Source organism: Mycetomoellerius zeteki, unplaced genomic scaffold (assembly GCF_001594055.1).
Source record: "Mycetomoellerius zeteki isolate Tzet28-1 unplaced genomic scaffold, Tzet1.0 scaffold327, whole genome shotgun sequence".
NCBI lineage: Eukaryota > Metazoa > Arthropoda > Insecta > Hymenoptera > Formicidae > Mycetomoellerius > Mycetomoellerius zeteki.
The window spans coordinates 887,534-905,250 of NW_017257313.1; the positions used below are offsets into that span (position 1 = coordinate 887,534).

The 17,717-nt window shown below is 36.6% G+C and overlaps 2 protein-coding genes across 4 annotated transcripts; one reads left to right on the forward strand and one right to left on the reverse strand.

Annotated features, from left to right (window-relative positions):
* The first annotated feature begins 218 nt into the window (after positions 1-218).
* On the forward strand, positions 219-8,559 carry Iru (E3 ubiquitin-protein ligase Iruka). 3 transcript variants are annotated; one of them, XM_018452023.1, is made up of 9 exons: positions 219-360; positions 2,593-2,724; positions 2,813-2,988; positions 3,526-3,648; positions 4,789-4,961; positions 5,382-5,497; positions 5,587-5,711; positions 5,902-5,997; positions 6,129-8,559. In XM_018452023.1, exons 1-8 carry the CDS (start codon positions 277-279, stop codon positions 5,978-5,980), a joined length of 1,008 nt encoding a protein of 335 aa, XP_018307525.1. In that variant the 5' UTR covers positions 219-276; the 3' UTR covers positions 5,981-5,997; positions 6,129-8,559. The 3 variants fall into 3 exon arrangements, with proteins under 3 accessions (XP_018307525.1, XP_018307523.1, XP_018307526.1); XM_018452021.1 differs by having other exon boundaries at positions 5,902-8,559; XM_018452024.1 differs by having other exon boundaries at positions 4,801-4,961; positions 5,902-8,559.
* A 1,755-nt stretch (positions 8,560-10,314) lies between these two features.
* Positions 10,315-16,652, reverse strand: LOC108725181 (transcription factor Sp4). The gene is made up of 11 exons (XM_018452033.1): positions 16,594-16,652; positions 15,267-15,458; positions 14,798-15,097; positions 13,858-14,293; positions 13,369-13,553; positions 13,132-13,221; positions 12,470-12,751; positions 12,152-12,386; positions 11,147-11,636; positions 10,584-10,878; positions 10,315-10,523 (listed from the first exon to the last, which is right to left on the reverse strand). The coding sequence occupies exons 2-11, from the start codon at positions 15,300-15,302 to the stop codon at positions 10,362-10,364; spliced, it is 2,511 nt and encodes an 836-aa protein (XP_018307535.1). The 5' UTR covers positions 15,303-15,458; positions 16,594-16,652; the 3' UTR covers positions 10,315-10,361.
* Positions 16,653-17,717: the final 1,065 nt, after the last annotated feature.

Consider the following 17,717-nt stretch of genomic DNA (forward strand, 5'->3'; position numbering starts at 1 on the left):
CGTCGTACGACGAAAATCGGATGCAGTGTTAATCCAGCATTTGATTAGTCATTTCGTAAAATTCTTTGTTCTGATTGGTCGCTCAATCGCTTTGAAGCGTTTCTAGCGTCAAGTGGACCGCAGCCAAAATCAACCCTACTATCTAATCGTTTCGTTGCACTCGTGACCGAAACCCGAGCCCAACCGAGGCATGTCGAACGTAGCCGAATAAATCGCCAACCGTAACTACGGCAAGTAGAGATGGAAAATTGAGGGACATCAAGGGACACGTAAAACATGGCGGAGGCCGTTGTGGATGGAAGTCCGATGTCTCGGTTTTTTTGCCACAAATGCAGCGTCGAAATCGAGCGTCTGCTGCCGGTAAGTGCGCCGTGACATTCCTCATTATCCAAGGCCACTCGTTCGTACCGTGCGACGCGAAATCGCCGCGGTGGTACGTCCATCCCCGAGATAACTGTCACCCCATGTCATGCGAAATTTCTGTCTCTTCTCTTTCCCCCCTCGTCCCCGCAATAAACGTAGCTTGCCCAATTCTCTTCCACATCGAACGGCGAGGTCAACGATAGCGCTCGTTAACTTCCCCGCAGCTTCGCGATTTCTCGAAACTTTGACGACAATCGCACGGTCGAATCGCGTTCGTACACGTTTATGTCTATCGTGAACTCTCTCTTTCCCCTCCGCAGAAAGCATGCTACGCACGTTCTCGCGATCGTTGTTCCCGATGGAACCCCTTCCATTGAGTTCCTCCGTGAGACGGCGTGTTTTGATCAAGCCGCGATAGACGAAGGACGTTCATCGACGACCTCGACTATTTTGGAATTCTCGCCTGATTAATCTGGCTCTTTGTACTAATTTAATAAGAGCACAAATATGCACCAATTACTTTTTTTTTCTTGTATCATGTTATACTTTTTGTTTCATTTGGAATAAGACAATTATATCCTTTCAGTCTAGAAGGAGAAAAGTATATACATGTTACTTTGTTTATCTCATTGTCCTTTTCTGAAGTATTTCTGAAGTGTGCAAAGATATTGCTGTCTCACTGTGATTAATATTATTGTTATTATTTATAAAGACATTTGGCTGCGTTTGGGAGAGAAAACTAATCGATTAGCGCTTAGTGACTTTTTAATATGATCCTTGCCTTTGTTCTTGCCTAATTCTTGTTGGATCTAAGTCTAAAAACCAATCATATTAAAGAATTACTAAGTCCGCTATTTTATTCGTGCGTTTCTGTCATATAACAACAGCCTGTTGGTTGGCTACAAGATAGAGATCCGAAGACCTCTTTGTCCTGCATACATTTGTCATATGACAAAAACGCATAAATGAAATAACACCCTAAGGCCGGTAATTCAGTTCTTATATTCAAGATCGTCTTAAGTTCAGCCATGAGATGTCATAAATCAATCAGAAAGCCACATTAGTGTCTTAAGACACTACTTAAAACGGTTTTGAAATAAGAATCGACTATGAATACTGGCCTAAGAGCTAACTGATTAATTTTTTCTCCGCTGAACGCAGCTCTCGACCGACCAAGTTGAACTAGAAGGCACAGTCGATATTTTAATTGTGAATTCTGGTAGATAAATTTGAATCTATAAAAAATAAGTAAAATACAATCTAATTTTTATGACTAAAAACTCGTTAAAGCTTTTGCAAGTATTTATAAGTTTTTGTAAGTATTTATTTAGACTTGCACAGTTTGGAATAATTTAAAAACATTTGAAGTTTAAAGAGCCAGATTGCTGATGTAAGGTGCGAATTCCACATGGCCGATGGAGGGTTACAACGAATTCGATCTTGTATTATACTGAATTGGTGCATATTAAAAGCTGCTGTGAAAGCATTAGCAAAATTAATATAAAAGCATATAAATATTTTAAACGATTAAATACTCAATAATGATATTATCATGCTACTTGACAGAATATATATGTATTGTTTCATTGTCAAAGTTGATTATATTACCTATGCCCCTTCATGTAGATATTTTATATAAAGCAGCCTTTAGTGTGAGCTAACCCAGTATAGTGCAAGTGCTAAATTTATCATTAATAAGTATAAGAGATCCTAAATAAGGTTAATATTTCATATATTGTACAACAAATCTTTTCAAGCCTGTTGATTAGCTGTAGGACAAAAAGACATTTATTTTGATTCTATAACTAATCAATAGACTTAAAAAGTTTGTTGTACAACACGTAGAACATAAGCCTAATAAAATGTGGTGCTTTGCAACAAGAAACTTAATATAACATAATAATCATTTTATCTTTGTTTAACATTGAAAAACAAAAAAGTAAAAATTCACTGTATTACTGTCATCTGTGTCTTTTGTTGGAAAGCATCCATAAAGTCCAAAATCAGGATATAAGACGTCTTATAAGATATCTTTTAAACAGTTGTCACAAAAAGACATGTCCCGAATGTAGATTTTGGTTTTCTGGGATATATTCATTTTGCATATATTTAAATTCGCAAGTATTTAACTAATACGAGCGTGTACATATGTCCCAGGTAATCTGTCGAAGACAGACTTTGCAATTTACATTGCATAACTCAGACCCCTGACATTTCATTTCTAATTAGAATTACACGTGTCCACGATGCGCGAGCGGTTTCATCGAAGAGCTGGAGAGCAGCAGCAACGAGGGCAGCTCAGGTATGGATATGAACAGCGAAGAACTGAGCGATGGGGATATCGATATCTTGACCTTGAACGTGAGTTTAAATTTGATTAAACCAACAATTATTGACAAATTCACCAGAAATGTATAAACTCTACATCTATTTGCTACAATCTTCACAGCGCTCCGACCGTGATCGTGATATAATAGAGATGATAATGGGTCTCTCGAATACATATACCAATCAACAGTTGAACACCAGTCAACAGCCGGGTGGAGGCAATAGGAACTATGTGCTCGGGAGCAGAAGGAGGTCTAATTGGTCCCGTAACCCTCAAGATGGACGTCGTACCAGCAGGTATCTTTCTTGTTCCAAACTCGCATACCAATGACTACGTTTAGCAGAAAAAGTAGCTTTGCAAATTGTTGTAATATTCTTTAATATAATTGATTTATACATTTAGATCCAGTGAGGAACTAAGGGCAAGATTAATCATTAAAGAATTTTACAACAGTTGCAAAGCTGCCTCTATTAAACACAGCCTTTATTTTTCAACTATTAGAAATTTTCTTTGTTGAGATAGAATTATTACTCCAGATTTAAAAATATAATCCAATCAGCGAGAAGAAAACTTTCAACAGTTTTAAAATAAACATTCTGCTGAATGCGTCCATTGATGTCACATATAGTGATGCAGTTTCCAAAGATCGCTAGATAATTGAATTCACCTGTTTATGTGTTTGGCATTAAATTTGACAAATGGTGCATTTCGTTCCTTCTTTCACGTTTGTCAATGCAAAATTACATATTTATTTTATTAAACAATGTCCTGTATGCATGATACTTGTGTAGAAAATTGGTAAGGTAATGATTTTATTTTTTTTTTTACGAAAGCAATCGTAGAAGACAAGAGAGCCTACAGATGCCTATAGAGAATTTCATACAAGATTTTATCTTCAATCTTTCGGGAGCAGCGAGTCTAAGCAACTCTGTGGGTCAAGATGCACAGCCATCTGTGTGAGTTGTTTTACGTGATAAATACTGCTTGTGATATCAGCCTATATAATTATAAAATATAGATACGTTATATTTCTCTCTATCATAACATCGTGCGATAGCATTTTTCACACATGAAAATCTCAAATTTTCTGTGAAAGTAGAGATAAAATCTAGTACCAGCGTACATTTAATTTCGCGATATCAAATCATTTGCGGTTTTTGTGCACGTTCGAAGTTTAGAGGAGATTACTTCGTCTGCGGCGCAAGATGAAATTTTGCGATTCTCTGAAAATTATGTATATTCATGTAAAATTGATCGCTGAATGAGAAAACAATCAAATTAAAGCGATTGGAGTAGAGCAAAATGGAATGAAAAAATGCACTCATAACGCTTGTGAGCATTTGTTTAACATTTGATAAACAACAAAGATGAAATGATTCGTAAGCGTTGTAAGTCTGAATCGGATCGCAGCGTTATACGTAGCTAACTTCAAGAGAAATGCGTTATGATCATTTTTGTAGAAAGGTCGAAAATTTTGAGTAATTTTCAATCAAAAATACATATTTTCAACATTTTCCTTTATTTCCGCTTTAATTTTATCATTTTCTCATTTAGCAACTAATTTTGTATGAAAATACGATTTTCAGACAATTGTAAAATTTCACCATGGCCGAAATAACCTGTTCAAATGTGCATAAAACTTCAAATGTGCGTAAAAAAACGCAAACGATTTGATCGCGGAACGACACGTACGCTTGTATTACATTTTGTCTCTATTTTTGAGAATAATTTGAGTTTTCCATGTGTGAAAAAAAAATTATTTTTATTGCACAGTGTAATAGATCGATATTTATAATATTTTAAATTTACATATTCTCAAGAAACATATTTTTTCATTTCACTTTCATTTTTTCATATTCATATTTTTGCAATTATTTAAATTTTTACATTTTGATCCTGTTTTTTTTTTTTTTTCCCCCCATATATAATGCATTTTCATAAAATCCACACATGAATTGTCATCAATTGTAAACATGCTTTTCCAACAGTGATGGCAACAGTAAATATTTAAAAAGTTCATTCATCCGTGGGGGTACAAGTCATTAAACAATTTTATTTAATCTTTAGTATTACTAAAATAAAACAAAATAATGTAGATTCAATGTTAGACTGTTCTTGGGAAATCCTGGAGATTATGTTTGGGGTCGTGATGGATTAGACGCTATTGTTACCCAATTATTGAATCAAATGGATGGTACTGGACCACCACCATTATCACGCAATCAGATCGATGAGATACCTACTACTACTATAACACAAAGTCAAGTTGGTTAGTACCCAATAATATATATTGACGTGTAGTTTGCGATATCTATGTACATCTATCATCTTTTAAGATCCTTATCATTTGGGAAGCAGAACGACGATATACATACCAGATAATTTAAATAGTTGATAAGGATCTAAAAGACACACCAGAATGTTTTTAAATGTTATATTAAGCAATTATATTTTCATATATAGAAGTATCTTTGCTTCTAACTATGCATCTGATTTATTTTATCTATTATAATTGTTTCTAGGCCTGTTCTTTTCAGCTAAACTTCTTAGATGATTCATCTCTCTTTCCTTTTTTTCTCTGTGTTAGAAAAAAAAAAGAGAAAAGATAAACAGTGCAAGAAGTTCAGATAAAAAGAAGGCCTAATTTTTTAAATCACTTTAATAACAACGTCCCTTTTTCTTTATGTAGATTGCAAGCTACAATGTTCCGTTTGTTGGGAAGATTTTAAGCTGTCCGAACCTGTTAGACAATTGCCATGCCAGCACGTCTATCATGCACCATGCATTGTACCCTGGCTGGAATTAGTAAGCTGAAAAAACATTTCCAAATTTTAACAACCCATATATCAATACCGAAATAATCTTTTCCTTTTGTTTTCCTTTTCATTTTCTAGCACGGAACCTGTCCCATTTGCAGACAGAACTTGGGAGATCAAAATCAGGCTGAAGCAAACCAAGATGCTGCAGCCAACATAGCTGGATCCACTTTAGCCGGATCTAGTTTCGCTGCTTTGTTTAGGTAAGTTCTGTAATAAAATATTTATTACACAAATTTGTATTTTATTATTTAATTTTTCATGCAATAAAATAGACAAACAGTTATTATAAAAGGATCTTAAGATGACGTGCAATTTTTTTTCTTTGTTTTCTATTTATTTAAATTAACAACATTCATAAATATTTTGAATGTGTTATTATGTGTGATATAGGGCAGCAAATGAAGCGCACCGAACAGGACAGCCAATTAGCCGGACATCGTCTACTTCGTCATCTACTTCATCAGAGTAGCTGCAGTGCTTGTTCAAGTGAGATATGAGTGATATTTTTCTTTCAATTATCCGGTTTCGTAATTAGCCGAATGTATAATCTATTTTTAACACATTGATACCATTTGGCACTTTCTTGCCTTTAGTAAGGCAATAATATCTCTTTACAGATAAAACATGTCGACTACAAAATTCGAATCATTATCACTTAATCGATATTGTCTCAATAAGTTCGATGAACTGTTATGTTCTACGTTCAAATTGTACTAAATGGGATCGGTCAAAATGGCCAAAAATCGTATATTAAATTGTTACATTTGTCTCTGCCTGTTGCGCTATTTTAACATTCAACATTAAGACGTTACTTGCGCTAAACTGTAATATCTCTCACGATCTTCACTAATGCCATTTGATTTAATATTTATAATACTTGATTGAATGATTATTGAAACGTTCCAGGCATTGACGAATCATATGCGTTGTTACATTTCAGTGCAGACAGGAGATTTTATTTTATGATTTAATTCGAATGAAATGAAATAAAAAATACTCCGAGAAAAGAAGCAACCTACATAGTCTTTATAGACATTATTTATACATAGGCAATTTTATTTTGAGTAACGTTAATTTAACGAAACTCGGATCAACAAATTTTGAGCTATTTATATAAAGTAATTTTATTTGTCGCCGAGGCTCAGTAAAATTAATGTAAGCTTAAAGTAAGAATAAATGTGATGATTCGCGATTTGAAGGTAAATTAATAAATTCAAATGACAAATCGGGAATTTTTTAAAATAAAAGTATTTCATATTTTTTTCTTCAAAAATATATATGCACTTGGAATTAGAACATATCAAACAAATCAAGAAATCTAACAATTAAAAAGCTAATGAAATTAGAATAGAACATCTGCATATCGATATTTCGTTTTCTTTCTGTAAATGTGCTGAAAATTATAAAAAAAAGAAACATTGACAATTACATTATTAAGGTACCATTTCATACAGCTAATAAAAGCTGCCGTTTTATCCCCACTCTATCAATTTTCGTATATAGCGAAGCTACCCTCAAAGTTTGATATTGTTCAACTAATAGTGAACATCTCTGAAATACATGACATGCCATGTTATGTTCATGGAATCGTATGTCTTCCAAGATTAATTTTGAGAGCGAAGCTAAGAAAAAACCATGTTCGTTGCAATTTTTTGAAATGGATGCTATCCAGTACTTTCTTCTTTTTTAATAATTGTATATTAGCAACGGCGTCGCCTCCGAATTTCTACTGCAGCTGTAGCCGCTATTATACGCGCGCGCGGGTATATTCTTTTACATACTCGATGTATTCTCATTCTCGTAATCCATTTTTATTAAGATGAATTAAAAGCTAGCGAAAATAAATGAGTGTATTCGTTAACTTAAAGCCAGCGAAGATACGCTCCATGAAAAGGAAGCAGAAGAGCGAACAGCTTTTGAACACTGCTTTGATTGTGATGAAGTGGGAGTAAAAAGCTAGCTTTCCTTCGTTGCATGAAATTTCACCTTTACTTTCTTCACTCTTTTAAATTTAATCTGACTGTGTTGTAACATGTATCTATTAAGGTATTCTATACCTTGACTATAGCTATCTGAGTCTCGACGAATAAAGACGCGTGAGTGTGTAACAAATTCGCTTTGTTCAGTTTCTCTTAGTGCGTAAAAACTGTTTGACACGTGAATTAATTTTCATAAAACCGGTTTTTACAACGCAAATGCATATGAATGAAACGCATTCGTGTTACATATGCAGCATACATATATACTATATACTTCTATAGTAAAGATACTTCAGAAAATATGCGCACTCATGGAGATAAACTCTTGCATCCACAATTGTGTAGTTTGCAGCAATCGATGAAGTTACACACATTGTATAAACATAAAATAGAATATAGCATAAAGAAAACGATTAGAAATTGTATCTAAATTCTTCCGGCCGATGTTATTGCGTATCCAGTCGAATTGAAGTTACTTTCGCGCTACCTGTATATATGCGATGAGCAAGCATTCTGCTAGTATGCGCGTTAACAAAAACAAATATCGCGCTATATTACTAGACGTCTATTTAAATTATGTTTTACACATAATTCTGTCGCTCGTTTTTCCTGTTCACGATGATAAAAATATTTGTTTTAAGAAAGTTAAATATTACAATAGAAAGAGAGAAAGTTGAGTTTTTCATATGTAAGACTATTACTGAATTTTTTTTTTAATATGCAAAGTTCAGAGTAAAAATGCCAATGTGTATAGAAATATCATAGTTTATCTATAATAAGTTGTAGTTTCACTTTGAACTTGTATTTCAAAAAACATGATTCTTTGCATTTTTGCGAAACTTTGTAAACGAGACTCGTAAATTTTGCAATATTTGGAACAATTCGTTTTTGCTGTCAGACACGTCCAAGGTTCGGGATCGGACATTTTTAGAATTACTTTGTTCCTATATATATATATATATAACGAAAATGACAAAAAATCTCACAATACTACATTGTGTTTGAGATTAACAATTGATTCAATTACAAAATAAACATACAAATTATACGAATATAATTAGTGAAAGAATGAATATTATCGATCTAATAACTAGTAACGTTTAAAGTAGCATTGATACGATATGAGGTTGCTTTCAGAAAAAGTGTATTTTTTTAAATACTAGCTCTTTACGTTCCTGATACTTTTCAATGTGTCAACAATAAGCAGCGATACTTGTGTTTATTATATAAAATAAAATAGGATATTTTTCGTTTGTTATGTATGTATAATATAAAAATACAGAATTTAATGATGTTTATATACCTACATGCTTTCTAGCATATAGTAGTCTGTAAATTTATTAGTAGAGTATTATGGGACATATTTATTCGTCAATAAAAAGAGAGATCTAATATAATGTCAGATACATAGACGCGTTGTTTTTCTCCAACACTTTTATTAGCATTTTATATCCGAAAAAAACAGCAGAAACGCGAAAAAATATATAATTATATATTTCCATTTCTAGAGACTTCGATATATCCGCAGGCTTGCCAGTTTTTTTTGTAACGGATAAAGATTCAATAAAAATGAAATAGAGATGTGATATAACAGTGCGAAATATAAAGCATCCATTTGATGAAAGGTACGAAATTTAAGATAAAGATATGTGGTAGTCATTTAAAAATGTTCCTAAATTTAAATTTATAAACGTAAATTTGGAATGACTATAGGTGCGGTTTATTTGACGCTACTTGATGATGCTTTGAAGCTTTTGTAGCATCAAATAGGACCGTAATCTATGATGTGTTCTTATGTATTTTAAACTCCGTACCTTTCACACTACTAAGACTGCGTTCCACTTAACGCTCGCAACGCTCGTGAGCATCGTTTGTCCTTGTTTAACATTAATAAACGACAAGGATAAAATGATTCCACGAGCGTTGTGAACGTTAAGTGGAACGCACCCTAATTAGATACCGTGTACTCCATATCGTTTTAAGTTTTTTACGTTTACATTCTTCCTTTTTTTTTCATGCCCGTATTATTATATTGCAAGACAGACAGACAACCTCGCTAAGCGACCGCATTATTTAAGATCTATGTACACGATTCAAATTCAAGCAAAAATCTCCTATGATAAAACTTATGTGTAGCACGCGTGCGATATATTACGAAGCTGTGTCCGGTTTAAAATAACTAGATAAATTAAAAAGGAAGCTAAATATCTCTCGACTTCTTATAATATGAAAAAATGTTTACAGTGTAAAACTTTCTCGTGCAAAATTGTATACATTAATTTACATTATATACACACACATATATATATATATACATAACCGTAATAAAAAAATAGATTGTATATTATGAATTATCGCTATACCTATAAACTCGCTACCATACTATTTTTATTTATTTTAAAACAAATAGGTCAATGAATCGCTTGACCAATGTAACGCTAATTTCAATATCTTATATAATTACATGATATAATTTATATAATTTATGTGTTTATAACTTACTGTGCACTTATATGCTATATTATGCACATAACAATTTCCTTTTTTTAATTTTTACACTCTAGAATGCGCTAGAATATAGTCTATGATTTAAGATTTGTTTCTACCGAATGAAATTTTCTTTTTTTTTTTCAAAAATTTAATACTGAATATATTGATTCATCATAAAATTTGTATTATAATATTGGACGCTTTCAAGTCGACAAAGCGGCTAGGTCTGCTCGCCGAGCAATTTAAACTTGATTGGATTCTCTGATAGGAACCAACCATGTTCATTCGCTCGACAAGCATGCCTAGCTGCTTTGCCGGCTTGAACTCGCCTATTGATACCATAAGCTGATTGCTGTCTGATTTTATACTATATTAAAATTTTTAGTCATTTGTTACATGATTCGACGAGTCGTTTTTTATGGATTCGATCGGCTCTGCTATGATAATGTCAGATTGCTCCTCCTTGTGCAGAGCTATCATGATTTTTTGCTCAGTGGAAGACTGACTGTCAGACGAGCCTTCCTGCGTCGAAGTGGCAGCTTCCTAAAATTCAGTAAATAACAGTGCATTGCTTGCGATGCGTTTCAAATTTGCTGTACTTACCGTGCTCCGTATCTTCGTATGCGTTTTGATGTGTTTCGTTAGGTGATCCGATCGCATAAATTTCTTTGTACATTCTGGACACTGAAAACGTTTCTCACCCGTATGGGTTCTGCGATGCCTCTGAAGTTCATCGGATCTAGTGAACTTTTTACCGCAAAATATCCAAGTGCAGATGAAAGGACGTTCGCCAGTGTGCCAGCGTAAATGAGCACGTAGATGGCTCGTTTTTCCATATACTTTATTACATCCAGCAATGTGACATACATGTTGTCGTTTCCTGGTTATATCTCTATTTCTAAAGAGAAATATGAAGGTATATCAATGGTTGCGTTCAGCAGAGAAAACTAATCAGTTAGTGCTTAGTTAGATTCTTTAATATGATTGGTTCTTGCCTTTAATTCTTCACTGGATCTAAGTGTAGGAACCGATTATATTGAAGAATCACTAAGCGCTAACTGATTAGTTTTCTCGGCTGAACGCAGTTAACACATATATGTGACTATTATTCAATAGTATCACAAACAAATGTTTGATTGATATGGCTGAAAGAAGCTATCGCTCACCTATCGCCATCACCACAATTGGGACATGTACACGCGACTCTTCTACGATGCTGCTTATTCGGATCATTAGTGTCATTGGAGGGAGAAGCTGTGTTCGATATTTGTTGATGAGATACAGGTGTAGCGGACGTTGTCAAGGTTCCGTGCTGAAGGGTTTGGAGAATCTGCCATTTAGTAGGATCATTTGAATCGAGTTGCACAGTTGGTGTAGTCGCGACGATAGGAGTGGCCGCGGCTTGAACAGTGGCCGGTAACGTTTGAACTGTAGCCGGCTGCAATGCGCTTGCCGGTATTACTTGCACATTGCCTAAGCCTGGGATATTTTGCACGGGTATCGATTGTAAGAAACCATTGGTCGTATTCATTCCGGCAGTTGGCTGAATTTGCATTATACTTCCATTGCTCACATTCCTCATCATGTTACCTTGTTGCGCAGTCAAATTCGCTAATGCGGACGCAGGTATAAGCGTTAACTGTTGTCCTTGCGTTCCTGTATAAATAAGAATTATTTGCAACATTAATCATTGTTTGCAAAATTAAAAATTATGAAGAAATGTATCAGTAGAAATTAAAAATTTGATAATCTTTCAATATCTAGGACGTAGACTTAATATAACCGAACGGGGGATAATTTCTTGTACAAAAATGAGTCGAAAATGCAGAATAAACTTTTTTCGTCTGATTTTTTGCTGTGAGCAACTTCTCTTTTAATAAAATAAATAAAATTTAACTATTTGTCATATTTTTTTAATCCACTTGTAAAGTCGTTATGTAAATATGATAACGTTTTTTTAATGTCTTTCACAAATCAAATATTCGTTAAATGTACGCGTACTTCATGATTTTCAAACTTGATTTTCTCGGAAATAAAGCCTCGAACAAAAAAAAATTATTCTGCTTTTGACTTATTTTTGTACAAAGAAATCCCCTCCGTCTGTTTGTATTATTAATTTATTCCCATCTTGTGCTTATTAATACAATGTGTGCACACAACAATTCACTTACCTGTGATCGTAATAGGTTGCACTGTAGGCTGAGCCGATTGCGGAGCAGGGATATGTATTACTTGCCCACTAGTTAATTGACTCGCATCGATATTAGTTACTTTGATGTCACCTTCTACCGTTTCGGGCGGCCTTGTCAAACTAGATAATGTCTGCACGTCGATTTTTTGACCGTCTTTTGTGGTAATAACGTTACTTCCTGTTATGTTTCTTCCCAACGTACCTATACCAAGTACCTAAGAAACGTATAGCATACATTTAGAATAACTTTATATACATATTATTAATATGTTAATATTCAAATTTAGAAGTATATTACTTGAACATTGCTGGGAGATGCAACTGTTGTGCTCCAAGTCGCTACTGTTGACGATGGAGTGGAGGACTGTTGCATCTGCTGCTGTTGCGACTGCTGCTGCTGGGACGATGCTGGTTGCTGTATCACCTGCTGTACCACTTGTTGCACTTGCTGCTGTTGCTGTACTTGGGCTTGGGCGACTTGTTGTTGCTGCTGCACCGACTGTACCACTTGTTGTTGAGTTTGTTGTTGGACGACTTGTTGTTGTGCTTGTTGATGTGCAACTTGCGTTACTTGCTGACTCTGTAATAGTACATTAAATGTTTATCTAATAAGGTTATGAAAAAAATAATGTTGAAGGAATGACTCGTAGCTCTTTGCGAAAACGACTGATTTGTACTCAGCAAGTCCTGAGTTCGATTCCGACCTCTCTTAGCTCATGTATTTTATAGGGAAGTATTGAAAACCGATTCGTATATAATTTCACGTACGTGCGATACATTACTCACAATCGTGCCGAAACGTTTATATTTATACATAATTACAATTTAAAATTAATAAATTTGAATATTATTCACTTCCAATATCTTGCGTAATGGCGTATATATATGCTCTTAAAATAATGTTTTGAATAATGATACATTTCAGATTTTCATTTATTGTTGAATTTGATTTATATTTACCTGAAGGTTTTGCAATTGCGGTAAACTAGCAATTTGCACTTGCTGAATTTGACCGCTCGGCGTGATAATCTGCGCCACTTGAGGTATTTGCTAAAATTAAAATAATCAGAATGTACATTTCATATTATAATTTACAATATTTGTCGCATACAGAAATTATTAATTGGTATTTCAATTGTTATATAGTGTTAATTATGAGACTTGCGTGAGATATTGTCGGGCCTCTGAATTACTTACTTGCATAATTTGTGGTATCATTTGCGTCGTGGGCATATTGAAGACGCTGGATAGGGACTGGACAGGAAGATGTACTGTCTGATAAACGGTTTGCCCGTTATTGGCAGTGACCGGTAATTGCACAGGTACCGCTTGCTGAACATGTTGCATAGGAAATTGCAGCGGTCTTACCTGTACACTTTGTCCTAGAACAATACACATTATTCCATCATCTTAAATATGTTAAAATTGCTTAGACATACTTATTAATAAAAAACCTATTCGCATTGCTTGAAATCCCCCCTTGAAATTTTTGCACATAAAATGAGAGAAATATATTCGAATGTTAAAGAGACAAGAAGCAAAGATTTTGAATGTAAAAAGTGCAAGCAACGCGAACAAATCTTGTAATTGGAAAATTTTAATTACAAAGCACGCATAAATTACATTTAGCACAAAACAATTTTATAAAAAACATGCGATTATAAGCGATTGCAATGAAGAACATACCTGTCGGCAACTGAACAGTTTGTCCCGTAATGTTTTGTATAATCGAAGTAGGAAAGACATTCGGTGCTCTTATAAGACTAACTGGTTGTGGTGTGATAATTGTCTGTCCGTTTGCTAGTTGGACCTGCTGGCCGGCAAGTTGCATTTGTTGGCCATTTGCAGTAGCAAATTGCATTGTTGGTTGCGCTTGGTGATGGGCACTCGCAGCCGACATCGCTGAGGATGGAATAAACAGAGCTTCCTGACCATCTATATTAACAGTCTGCATTTGTGGGATTACACTATAACTAAGCTGCTGCTGTTGCGTTTGCTGCTGCTGAGCTTGCTGCTGCGTTTGCTGCTGCTGGGCTTGTTGCTGGCTCTGTTGTTGCTGCTGCTGATGCTGCTGCTGTTGAAGAGCCGCTTGTGCCTGAGCACCGCTGATAATCTGAGCACCCTGTGAAATAAAAGTGCGTTTATAAATTAAAATTAAGTAAAGCGCACTTTAGACGATTTATAATTCGCGACCAAATTCAGAACAGAATTCTATTTATAAATTAATGTAGTTAAATAATTAATTTTTCTTCTCAGTGCATGTTTATAAATTTGTTATTCTTTAAAGCCTATTTTATACGATCTATAATTCGCGAAAATATCAATTTTCTATATGTGTGTATTTTATTTTTTCAAATGTGTTCTATGTTATATGATACGCAAAATTATAAATAGAATTCTGTTCTGAATTTGATCGCGAATTATAGATCGTATAAAGTAGACTTTAAAGAATAACAAATTTATAAACATGCACCGAGAAGAAAAATTAATCATTTAACTACGTTAATTTAGTTTGTCTTTAGTTCTTTCATTGGAGACTGTATATTTAAGTCAAATATAATATATCAAATGTATAATTTTTTCTCAGTACTGTTTTTCTAATATAGGTAATTGTGTCTTCTCGTACTTGCAAGAATTGATGAGGTAGCGATTGGACAGAAATTGCTTGCGTTCTCTGCTGCTCGTGTTGCGGCTGTTGAGCTTGTAAAGGCACAAAGTTTTGCAGGGTAATAACTTGTGGCTGTTGCTGTTGTTGCTGCTGCTGAGCTTGCTGAACATCTTGCTGTTGCTGCAACTGCTGCAACACATTAGCGCTTAGAAAACGAATCTGTGGCTGGACAGCTTGCTGCTGTTGCTCTAACTGTTGATCTGCATCATCTTGCTGTTGCTGTTGAGATTGCAAAGGATCCTGCTCTTCGATTTCGTCCTACAAGTAATTATATCGTTTATAAGTTGATTGTTATGTATAAATATGTATATATAATATTTATATAAAAAATATCATTTATCAACATATCAAATTCAAGAAGTAATATTATAAAAATGAAGTATTAGTAACATAATAAAATAAAGAACTAGTAACATAATAATCTTACCTGTGAAAGATTCCTGCCGTCCATGCTCCGTTTCATGATGAATGATTTCGTTTTGCACTCTATACAATTTATAACAACGAATCTAGTGTCATTTCATGTCGAGTGTGCTAGGAACAATATTTATAATATAACAACTACATTGGCGATCTTCTTGGAGTTATAAGAAACGAATCGTTCACAGAAATGGTGTTCCTATAAAGAAATATTATTTTTAGAGAATTGTGTCTATTATAGTAACTAATTATGTAAAGAAGCTCATATTAGGGAATTATAGCAATTATAATTAAGATAATAGAATGAAAGAGATGTATAGAAAGAATGCGTTGGTTTCAGAAAAGTCAGAGAATCATTTCCAAGGATTCCTATTTTTAAAGAAATGCAGAAAGAGAGAAAAATGAAAGGAGACAGGAAGAAGAGACTTTGTTAGTTGTTTAGTGCTAATTATACTTATACATTTATATGAGTAATATCTCATTTTATTAATCTGAATAAAAAAATCTCAAATCGAGAATTGTGCTAACAATTTGGTCGGAGCACTGGAATTTAACACGGAAGTTTAAAGAAGGAAGTTAGAAGAGAAAAGGAGCAGTTTCCAAATCCAAAGAATCAAGCCCATGGCACATACAAAAACGTAAGGCCGTAAGACGTAATCAGTAAGCGAATTGGCCAATCACGGTAGAGACCGTAAGGCCAGTAGCGAATCCAATGTTACGATTTCCTTACTGCTTACGTCTTACGGCCTTACGTTTTTGTACGTGCCATGAGCTTTAGTTGGAGCATTGGGGATTTTACGCGGGGGTTTAAACAGAGAAAGCTAGAAGAGAGAGGAAAAGTGCAGTTTTCAACTCCTTGTAGGGGTTACGAGTGTTGGAGCATGTTGACATCGAGCTCTGCTAGCATGTGCAAAAGACGCTAACTCCTCTCTCTCCCTCTCCCCCCCTCTCACACACTCTCTCTCTCTCTTTCTCTCTTTCCCCGACGAGGGAACAAAGAAGGCCGGTCGGCTGCAACGAGCACCCAAGGAGGACGCCCGAGAACCCGATCGAGGACCGCCTCCTTACGCCCCTGTTTCCCCACCGCCCCTACCCGATTCATAAATGTGGCACGCGCACGCGGCCCGACATGATGGCAAGGTGAGCCTCGTGTCGTCATTACCGCCCACTCGGTCATCCGCCGCTCGTTCGCGCTCTCGCGACGGCGCGAGCGACCCGCGATAACGGGGAAGGCACGACTCGCGATGCCCAGCCTCCACCCACTTTGCCACACCGGGACTCCACCTAACATGGAAACAAACACGTGTTGCCCTCGAAGAGGCCTGTCTACTCACACTGCCAAACCACCAAAAACGCCAGGCCGACGCGCGCCAATCGCCAACGTTAAATCAACATCACCACTACTGTTGACCACACCAATGCGCCAGTGTCCAACTTGGCTCAAATGTATTTCGCTGATCACACGACTATACGAAAACATGCGTCGCCTCCTCTTCGATAGAGACGCGACGCGTTCGTTCGCAGCGAGTCGACTCGGCAAGGGCAAACTAAACGAGTTACGCCATACCATCCGCGTCTTGTACGCGAAAACGTTGCAAACAATCGCATTCACAGGTATTCCTCACCGACGCGCGGTCGCCTAGCCCGCACGTCCTCGTCCCCGCATACCGAGTACTTCTGTGTGAGACGCGCGCGCGCGCGCGCACACACAGACATCCGCACGTGCCACGCGACGCGCGTCGTCCACCTCCGGAGCACTGTGCCGTAGCGACGCTATCAGTCCGCGGATCGCTTCGCGTCGTTCGATCCGCGAACGATCGAGCTCGATCACGCTATCCGTGTAGGAAGGGGATGCGCGCCAGCGAGATTAGCCAGATTAGCGTTCCTACGAGTATACCGTCGCTACCGTCGAATCGCGAAAGACACGCTTACTCCAGCTTACTCAACGCTACCGTGGGACAAAGTGGAGCCAACGAGTTTCCCGACCGCGATTCATTAAATCCACTGGCACGTGCACGCGTGATATACGAGTACCGCGCACGTTCCGTCTCGTCCAGTTTAATTGCCCATCCGCGCTCGCAGAAATGTGCACAACGAACACCAACAAATATCGTCCCAAACGAGTGCTAGTTCGAGAAAACACGAGCGAACGTATCCACGAACGCGGTGCCAATGGGCGGTGCGCGAACGGCAACGTCGCCGTTTCGCTCGACACGATGGCACGGGCTCGCCGATTGGCTGGTTGCGGCGCGCGCGACCGGTCGGCCATCACCATCGACCAATCAAGTTGGGCGGCAGCTCGCCGGGGCGTCGTTCGGCAGGGGCGTACGCGGGAACGCTCGCGGCGGACGCCCACCCTATTAAAGGGGGCTAAACCACGCGTACCTCCTACTTTCTCTAGTCTTCCGCTTCCTCCCACCTTTCACCTAGCGTATACCGACCGCGGGTGAACAGCTCG

Excerpts from the sequence above, each read along its gene's own strand:
- Iru (XM_018452021.1), top strand. The coding sequence starts at position 277 with ATGGCGGAGGCCGTTGTGGATGGAAGTCCGATGTCTCGGTTTTTTTGC. Across the intron at positions 361-2,592 it reads AAATCGAGCGTCTGCTGCCG|AATTACACGTGTCCACGATG; the intron begins GTAAGTGCGCCG and ends ATTTCTAATTAG. Across the intron at positions 4,962-5,381 it reads TATAACACAAAGTCAAGTTG|ATTGCAAGCTACAATGTTCC; the intron begins GTTAGTACCCAA and ends TTCTTTATGTAG.
- LOC108725181 (XM_018452033.1), bottom strand. The coding sequence starts at position 15,302 with ATGAAACGGAGCATGGACGGCAGGAATCTTTCACAG. Across the intron at positions 15,098-15,266 it reads ACGGCAGGAATCTTTCACAG|GACGAAATCGAAGAGCAGGA; the intron begins GTAAGATTATTA and ends AATTACTTGTAG. Across the intron at positions 12,387-12,469 it reads CATCTCCCAGCAATGTTCAA|GTACTTGGTATAGGTACGTT; the intron begins GTAATATACTTC and ends TACGTTTCTTAG.